At 45.7% G+C, this 9,684-nt stretch overlaps 1 protein-coding gene and 1 pseudogene across 1 annotated transcript in view; both read left to right on the top strand.

Moving 5' to 3' along the window:
• The first annotated feature begins 1,771 nt into the window (after window positions 1-1,771).
• The window catches only part of SAMM50 (SAMM50 sorting and assembly machinery component), a 42,287-nt gene continuing 34,374 nt past the window's right edge, over window positions 1,772-9,684 (top strand). Inside the window, exon 1 of the mRNA XM_038007343.2 lies at window positions 1,772-1,935. Within this exon, the coding sequence (XP_037863271.1) occupies window positions 1,915-1,935 (21 nt within the window). The 5' untranslated portion in view covers window positions 1,772-1,914. The remainder of the gene's footprint in view (window positions 1,936-9,684) is intronic.
• LOC119627301 (large ribosomal subunit protein eL33 pseudogene) lies at window positions 1,942-9,681 on the top strand (annotated as a pseudogene).

Genomic DNA, 9,684 nt, shown 5'->3' with positions numbered 1-9,684 from the left:
CTTTAACACATACATTGTAACTACCACATCCTTTAATATATACATTGTAACTATCACAGCCTTTAATATATACATTGTAATACCACAGACAGCCTTTAATATATTATATACATTGTAACTACCACAGATAGCCTTTAACATCTACATTGTAACTACCACAGGTAGCCTTTGACATCTACATTGTAACTATCACAGGTAGCCTTTAACATCTACATTGTAACTATCACAGGTAGCCTTTAACATCTACATTGTAACTATCACAGGTAGCCTTTAATATATACATTGTAACTATCACAGATAGCCTTTAATATATACATTGTAACTATCACAGACAGCCCTTTGTTTGAGGGTAAAGCATGCGACTTTGTTTTCCTCCTGTGCCCTCTGCCATCCTCCAGGGCCTCACACACAATAGGCTCTCAAATACTGCAACTATCTTGCACTCTGTAGGGCAACTTCATGGCTTATCCTTTACAAGTGGCATACTCAGAAGAGTAACGAGGAAGAAAGTGTAAGAAAAGAGGGTTGTTTGGGCAAAGAAAATCTGGTTGATTCGATGTTTACAGTGTGCCAGGTCCCACCTTTGATCTCATGAAGTCCTCGGACCTTATGCCTTAGGCTATCATTCCCATTTTACAGATAAGGAAATTGAGGATCAGGGAACTGGCAGAATGAGGGAAGGGCAGGGGCCTGGCTGGTGCTAGGTTCTGTCTCTTTTCAGGCAAGAAGGGGCATGTGGACTCGAATATTTATCTCAGGGATGTTGGAGGCCTAGGGTGCTGCTATTTAAATGGAAAGGGTGTCAGGGTTTCTGGGAGGGAGTAAGGGGAGAGAAGAAAAGATGCTTCTGTTATCAGGAGGGAGTGGCAACATGACATGATACTGAAGCTTCCTCTTTTCCTATTCTGTCTCTTATTTGTTTCTTTCAATATACTTATCACAACGTGTGGCTGATATTTATTATACCTTTTTCTTTTCTATTCTCTTTTCTTTTTGGGGGCAGGGGAGCTGTTTTGCCACCAAAACCTAAGCCCATGGCCGTCTTCTTCACCGATATGACTGGTTATCATGTAAGCACCCAGAGGACCCTCGCCCATAATTACTGGCTGCAGGTGAATGAATAACGGTCATGATCTAGTGCCCACCGTGTGCCCGACCCTGTGCCGGGAGCTTTGCTTTCCGTCTCTCACAGTAGGCCCTTTTAAGGAACCCCGAGAAGGAAACACGACCATCGTCTTCATTTTGACGATTCTGAGTGGGGGTTCCAATGACTTGAAGGAAAGGAGCCAGGGAACCAATCCGGGTTTGTGTAGCAGATGCCGGTGAGACCCGACTACTGCAGGCTGGGGGTGGCCGGACCCGGGGTCTCCCCGCTGAGCCTCGGGGCTTCACCGGCGCGTGGGGACAAGCGCAGCACCCTCGGGTCGGGGTGCCAGGAGGGCTAACAGCAGCAGAACTCCCGTGACACCCAACAGCTGGCCTGATCTCTTTCAGGCGCCAACGCCAGACGCCAGCCTCCCAGCGGACCCTCTCGCAGACCCACATTCACCGCGCCCTCCACGCGTCCTCCCCGAACCCTCCACGCACCCTCCACGTGCCCTTCCCGCACACTCCAAGCGACAGCAGCTTCGCGGATGTCAGTGAACGCTCTTCGTTTGCGCAGTCAAGACGTCCTCCGCGTCCGTGTGAACATCCGGGTCACAGGCTCATAAGGACCAATGAGCGAAGGAACCGCTAGCTAGGGGGCGGGGAGAAGGCGGGACATCATGGCCGTCCCCAGTGCTCCGCGTCCGGGGGCTTGTGGGAGTTGCCTTGACCTGCAGCTCCGCCACCGCGGACGCGCCTTCTGCCCTCAGCAGCAGACGGTCGGTCCCGCCCGGGCAGCTCTGCAAGGCGGCGGCTGGAGAGGGAACCATGGGGACTGTGCACGCCCGGGTAAGAGGCCCAGCAACCCGCGGACTGCGAGGCCTCTGGGCCAGCAGGGCAGACGGGCGCCGCTGGGAGACGCTGTCGTGGCTGCGCCCAGGGTTCCCCGGGAGAGAGGGCGCCGAGGGTTCCGGGCTGGGTGGAGGAGGCCGAAAAGATCTCGCCTCGGGCCAGCGAGTCTCTCAGACCTTCGAGCGGGAACCTGATACTCAGGAGGGACGAGACTTGCTCAAGGTCACTCAGCGAGTCGGTGGCCCAAAGGACTTGCGAACTTTCTGTGATGTCTTAGACCGCAGTGAATGTGCTCTTTCTTTGCATGATTTTAAGTTTTCTGTTTTTACTGGTCACTTCCAGCTTTTCCCCGCTCAGCCGCTGCTGGAGCCGTTGTAGACTCCTACAGCAACAAGAATCCTTTGAAGTCTTCTAACTCAAACCTCGCTAGGGGTCCTCTTTTCTCCTGTTTAACGTGCAAAAGACGGAACCGCTCCCTGCCTTGCTTCCTGTTTTGAAGTGGAGGTAGTAATAATACCTACCTCGCCTGGCTTTAAGAGTGAATTAAAAGACAATGCATGTGAATACTTGCTTCCTGTTTTGAAGTGGAGGTAGTAATAATACCTGCCTCGCCTGGCTTTAGAGTGAATTAAAAGCCAATGCATGTGAGTACTTGGGTGCCTGGCGCCTGCCTAACTGTACTGGTTGCGAAACTCCTCTCGTTTATTCTAATCTTAAATAAGGGCCAGATAATGACTTAACTTCTCCAAGGTCACATAGTTACTGCTTCCAAATGGCCTAAAACCTCAGATTTCCTGAGTCTCAGCCCCAACACTACTTTTCGACTACAGCTTGGATTGTTTGACTTGACCTACATGGATGTTTTTAGTAGTTCCCCATTAACTTCCAAAAAAATTTAGCACAGAAGTCGCAGCCTGGCATCCACAATTGGACTTAATTTCCCTTTATATGTCTTCCATTCAGATCAAACACCATTTCTCTTCTGACATCTCTTTGTGTAACTGTAATAGGTCTGTTGCTCAGTGTGCTGGGTGCGTCAATACACTGAGACACTGGGTTGCAGCAGAGAGTTTCAGTTGCAGGGCCGCTGAACGAGGAGATGGGAAAACAGAGGAAACCTCGAATCCATCTCCTTCAGGAGGTTGGACCTAGTGTTTTTGCTGAAGTGTGGAGATCCTTGATTGATGGAAGAGTGCAGGGTGAAGTTATGGGACAGGGAGATGAGGAAACTTCTCATGCTGATTCTATTCCTCTTTTGCGGGGAGGAGTCTTCAAACTGGTTGGCAGCATCAGTTTTGCTGGAATTCAAGATCTGAAAAACATGTAAAGCAACTCTTAAGCAAAAGCCTTATAATTCTGATTTTAGAAATCCTATCTAAAATCAATGGGGATGCAAATAGTGTCTGTGATTTTTGGTTACAAGGAAGTAGGTCAAAGTGCAACCTGAACTCTTCCTGCCATCTTGGCTCCTGTGGAGGCCTGCTGGGAACAGGACTTCTGAAAGGAAATATGTCTGGAAGGCTGTGGTCCAAGGCCATTTTTGCTGGCTATAAGCAGAGTCTCTGGAACCAAAGGGAGCACATAGCTCTTCTTAAAATTGCAGGTATTTATGCCTGAGATGAAACAGGATTCTATGTGGGCAAGAGATATGCTCATGTATGCAAAGCAAAGAGCAACATAGTGACTCCTGGCAGCAAACCAAACAAAGCCAGAGTAATCTGGGAAAAGGTAACTTGGGCCCACGGAAACAGGGGCATGATCCGTGCCAAATTCTGAAGCAATCTTCCTGCTAAGGCTATTGGACACAGAATCTGAGTAATGCTGTACCCCTCAAGGATTTAAACTAATGAAATGTCAGTAAATCAATGTGGATTTGTGCTCTTGAAAAAAAAAAAAGGCAACCTGATTAATGGTTAATTATAACTACATTTTTTTTGAGATGCAGTCTCACTGTGTTGCCCAGGCTGGAGTGCAATGGTGTGATCTCCGCTCACTGCAACCTCTGCCTCCCAGGTTCAAGTGATTCGCCTGCCTCAGCCTTCCATGTAGCTGGGATTATAGGCGCCTGCCACCACACCTGGCTAATTTTTGTATTTTTAATAGAGAGGGGGTTTCACCATGTTGGCTAGGCTGGTCTCGAACTCCCGACCTTTGGTGATCCACCTGCCTCGGCCTCCCAAAGTGCTGAGATTACAGGCGTGAGCCGCTGCACCCAGTCAATTATAACTACATTTCTGTCCAGAATTCTTGTTAGCCCTGTAAGAATGGCTTCATTTGGACCACACTATTGCATTCCGCTCCCCTTCCCGTCACCCATATTCAGCATCAAAATATTCCCATCTTTTAGAACTCCGTTCTGAAAGCTCTTTATCTCTCATGCATTTGGATGGGCTTCTACCTTTCCATGCCATTTCCTTTGGTGCCATTTACATTTTGCCTTCTTTTGGGTTTGTTTGCATTTTCGTCTTATCTTTCAATCCTAAATTTCTAGATGTGATGGTAGGAACTGCATCTTCTTGGCTTGCATCCCCTGTGGCATCTTGAGCAAAGTAATCACTCATTATTTATTCAGCTCATATTTATTGATGGCCTGCTATGTGCCTAGTACTATGATAGGTGCTAGGGATACAGGGAAAAAAGTATCTGCCTTTATGGAGCTCTTTTTTTTTTTTTTTTTTTTGAGATGGAGTCTTGCTCTGTCGCCCAGCCTGGAGTACAGTGGCATCATCTCGGCTCACTGCAACCTCTGCCTCCCAGGTTCAAGTGATTCTCCTGCCTCAGCCTCCCGAGTAACTGGGACTACAGGCGTGTGCCACCACACTCAGCTAATTGTATTTTTAGTAGAGACGGGGTTTTGCCATGTTGGCCAGGATGGTCTCAATCTCCTGACCTCGTGATCCACCCTCCTTGGCCTCCCAAAGTGCTAGGATTATAGGCATGAGCCACTGCACTGGGCCTATGGAGCTCTTTTTACATTAAAATTGGTGTTCCTTTGATGAGTGTATTGAGAAAAAATGTTTTCAGTTTTTTTATTTGACCTTTTCATCCCACTAGCCAGTGTCTTTCAAACTTTTTGATCAAGACTCACAGTAAGAAAGCATTTGCCATTTACCACCTAGTACTCATGCTTATATCAAACAAAATTTTGTGCAATCATACTTATTAATATGTGTTATGTATTGTTATAGTTTCCGTTTTCTTTCTTTCTTTTCTTTTCTTTTTCTTTTTTTTTGAGATGGAGTCTTGCTCTGTGTCCCAGGATGGAGTGCAGTGGCGCGATCTTGACTCACTGCAACCTCTACCTCCTGGGTTCCAGTGATTCTCCTACCTCAGCCCCCAGCAAGTAGCTAGGATTACGGGCACGTGCCACCACACCCAGCTAGTTTTTTAATTTTTACTTGAGATGGGGTTTCGCCATGTTGGCCAGGCTGGTCCTGGACTCCTGACCTCAGGTGATCTGCCCGCCTCAGCCGTCCAAAGAGCTGGGATTTCAGGCGTGAGCCACTGCACCCAGCCTGTTGTTATATTTTCTATTGGATTCTAGTCTATCTCGCTTTAAAGATGCTGTTCATAACTCATTCAATTTATTTCATGTCCCATACCCACTGCTTTGTACATCGTGCTCAATACAACTTACTGACTGACTGGTAGACTGATCTGCTTCAAGGTTAAAGGCTACATCCAAATATTTATTTTATTTTTTTATATTACACACACACACACACGTACACACATACACACTTTTCAATAGAAGCAGGGTCTCCCTATGTTGCCCAGGCTGGTCTCAAACTCCTGGGCTCAAGTGATCCTCCCACCTGGGCCTCCCAGAGTGCAAGTGCTAGGATTACAGACATGAGCTACTGTGCCTGGCCCAAATATTTATTTTAGTGCATTTTACCAAACACTCACCCTGTGCCTATTCTTCTAGGCATAGAATTTATGGGATGTAAATTCTATGAGGATGAGGTTCTTATAAGTGCTTGTTACATAGTGGGATCTTAATATTTGGGAAACGAATGAATCTCTATTAGTAACATAGCTACTAATATTTTGATTAAAGTATATTTACAGGGTATTAATCCTATAATGACTTTAGCGTTTAGAGATAATAGAAAAATAGACTTAAGATGTATGAATAGGTGTAAGAGGTTGTAACTGAAACCTCAAAGACGTCATCTCTTAAAGTCTGGATTTTAGATTAAAGGATACAGATGGGCCTGGCAGATCTTCGGTGAACCTTGTTTCGTGCTTGGAGATTTTAGGAAGTGCAGTGGAATTTTTTCAGCGTAATGGGATATAAACCTTTGCCCAGATAAAGCATTTTTGCTAAGCGTTCAGATTCAGATGAGTATGTACACATAATCTACTTTGTTCATATTTTTGAGAAATATAATTCCAGTTTGAAAATATTGCACAACAAAAATGAAGATAATGATAGGAAATTATCCGTTCTTTGCCTAACATTATCTTCCTCACCCACAAGGACCTGGTCTTGGTCACTGCTGTGAACCCAGCACCCAGCACACAGTGGGCTTTCAGTACTTACTTGTTAAATGAAAGAATGGAAAAGTCGTTCATTCCCCATTCCACAAATATTTATTGAGTACTTCCGAGGTGCCAGGACAGGTGAAAATAAGAAAAGGCCGGGTGCAGTGGTTCACACCTGTAATCCCAGCACTTTGGGAGGCCGAGGGGAGTGGATCACCCTGAGGTTAGGAGTTCAAGACCAGCCTGGCCAACATGGTGAAACCCTGTTTCTACTAAAAATACAAAAATTAGCCAGGTGTAGAGGGACGCACCTGTAATCCCAGCTAGCTGGGAGACTGAGACAGGAGAATGGCTTGAACACGGGAGGTGGAGGTTGCAGTGAGCCGAGATCGCGCCATTGCGCTCCAGCCTGGGCCACAGAGCAAGACTCTGTCTCAAAAGAAAAAAAGAAACAGAAAGGGTACCTGTCACAGACTTCAAATATCAAGAGGTGTCCCTGTGAGAGAGGGACGATTCTTCCTCAAGAAGCCAGGAATGGCTTACAGAAGATGACATTAAGGTGGATCTTGAAGCTTCATAGGGGCAACTTATTCTGGAAGGGGGGCAAGATATGCAAAAGCCTCAATGTGTGGGTGGAGCAGGTGGTGGAGATGGAAACCGGAGTAGCAGATGCAGGCCTTATGGCGGAGTTCCTTGTGCCCTGCTAAGGAATCTAGTTGGATGCTGTTCCTCTAGGTACTTTTGAGGACCATCAGAGGCTTTTATGGCAGGGATGGGAAAGGGAATATGATACTGGCAGGTCAGTTACCTTTCCAAGGAAAAGTGGATAGTGGCCCAGAGGCCCCACCGCTCCACATTTGCAGATGTTAAACACACACTTTAAAAGTGCCTAATTGTAGAGAATTCTTGGAGCAAGGAAATAGATATTGGTTCACGTAGTTTTCTCCAAACTTGCCTATTTGTAACAATCGCCTGGTGCCACACTAGACCTGTGTCCATCTGTAAGAGGTGACTGGGAATCCCCGTGGGGTTAAGCAAGCGTCCCAGAGACTTATAGTCAAGCAAACATAGGAACAAATAAGAATTGAATAAATAGTGTATGTTAAATATGTAAGTATATGTTTTTTGTGTTTTTTTTTTTTTTTTTTTTGAGACGGAGTCTTGCTCTGTAGCCTGGGCTGGACTGCAGTGGCCGGATCTCAGCTCACTGCAAGCTCCGCCTTCCGGGTTTACGCCATTCTCCTGCCTCAGCCTCCGGAGTAGCTGGGACTACAGGCGCCCGCCACCTCGCCCGGCTAGTTTTTTGTATTTTTAGTAGAGACGGGGTTTCACCGTGTTAGCCAGGATGGTCTCGATCTCCTGACCTCGTGATCCGCCCGTCTCAGCCTCCCAAAGTGCTGGGATTACAGGCTTGAGCCACCGCGCCCGGCCGTAAGTATATGTTAATACAGTGTATACATAAGTATTTTTATTTTTGAGACGGAGTCTTGCTCTGTCGCCTAGGCTAGAGTACAGTGGAGTGATCTTAGCTCACTGCAACCTCTGCCTCCTGGGTTCAAGCGATTCTCCTGCCTCACCCTTCCAAGTAGTTGGGATTACAGGCACACACCACCACACCTGGCTAAGTTTTGTATTTTTTTAGTAGAGATGGAGTTTCACTGTGTTGGCCAGGCTGGTCTCGAACTCCTGACCTCAGGTGATCTGTCCGCCTCAGCCTCCCAAAGTTCTGGGATTACAGGTGTGAGCCACTGTGCCCGGCCTGTTATTTTAAAATGGAGATGAGACTTCATTGTGTTGCCCAGGGTGATCTTGAACTCTTGGGCTCAAACAGTCCTCCTGTCTGGGCCTCTCAAAGTGCTGGGATTACAGGTGTGAGCCACCATACTTGACCTTTCTTTATTTCTTATTTTTACTATTATTACTATTTTTAGTAGAGATGAAGTGTCCTATGTTGCCCAGGTTGGTCTCAAACTCCTAGGCTGAAGTGATTACGTGTGTGTGTGTGTGTGTGTGTGTGTAATATTATGTTTATGTAGATGTTTCTCAACTACACCCCAGTAAACCCATCGTAAGTTGAAATGTAAGTTGAAAACGCATCTAATACACATATCCTACAGAACATCATAGCTTAGCCTAGCCTACTTTAAACGTGCTCAGAACACTTACATTAGCCTACAGTTGGGTAAAATCGTCTAACACAAAGCCTTATTTTCTAATAAAGTATTGAAGGTCTCATGGGGTTTCGTGAGTACTATAAGTGAAAATCAGAATGGCTGTGTAGGTGCTCGGAGTGCAGTTCCTACTGAATGCATGCGGCTTTCACATCATTGTAAAGGCAAAAAACTGTAAGTTGAAGCATTGTAAGTCGGAGACTGTCTAGATAGATAGATAGATAGATAGATATAATGTCTTCCTGGAAATATTAGACGAGACACAGCCTATGGAATGCTTATTCAGAAGTTGCTTTAATATTTTGAGGTAATATCAATTTAGATTGTAGAAAGAGACTGCTTTCGAGTCCAATTTATGAGCATATGCAGTTCCCTTTAATGTGAATGAGACTTTCCAAAATGAAAAAACCTGGCAGGGTCTACATAAAATGTTTTCTTAGTGATTTGGTTTGTCAATATAGCGATCCTAAAATCTATACAATTTTAATCACAAAAATTAGGGTGCTTTCTATAACAACAGGAGAGCAAATTATTTTCCTTTTTTTTTTTCCCCCTGGTAAATGTCTTTGTGGCATTTTATTTTTTAATGATTTTTAAACTTCCACTGGGCCTCAGGTGTCCAGAATTAGGTTGATCATAATCCTTCGTTCATGACATGTCATCATGGATTTGTGCATGACCCTTTTGGTTATTTTTTTTTTTTTCAGAGATGGGGTCTTGCTGTGTTGCCCAGGCTGGTCTCAAACTCCTAGCCTCAAGTGATCCTTTCTCCTTGGCCTCCAGAGTGCTGGGATTACAGGCATGAGCCACCGCACTACCCCTGCCCTTTCCTGTTAGTTAGTTTCTATCTTTTATTTAGTGACCACCAGTGAGTTAACCACCAAGCCAAGAACTTGCTCATTAGCAATAGCTGACAGCACCTTTGTCCTCCCTGGTCCCTATCCTGCCCCTGCCTCTACTTGAAGGAAACAACTACTGAATTTTCTGGACACAAATTCTGGACACAAAAATTGTGTCTAAAGACACAACTCAAAGGTAAGTGTGTGTATATGTGACAGAGTCATTTATCTGTGGCGTCTCCCTGTCT

The sequence above is a fragment of the Chlorocebus sabaeus genome, chromosome 19, assembly GCF_047675955.1.
Source record: "Chlorocebus sabaeus isolate Y175 chromosome 19, mChlSab1.0.hap1, whole genome shotgun sequence".
Taxonomy (NCBI): Eukaryota; Metazoa; Chordata; class Mammalia; order Primates; family Cercopithecidae; genus Chlorocebus; species Chlorocebus sabaeus.
The sequence above is the reverse complement of the archived record's forward strand: the minus strand, read 5'-3'. Positions and strand labels throughout refer to the sequence as shown.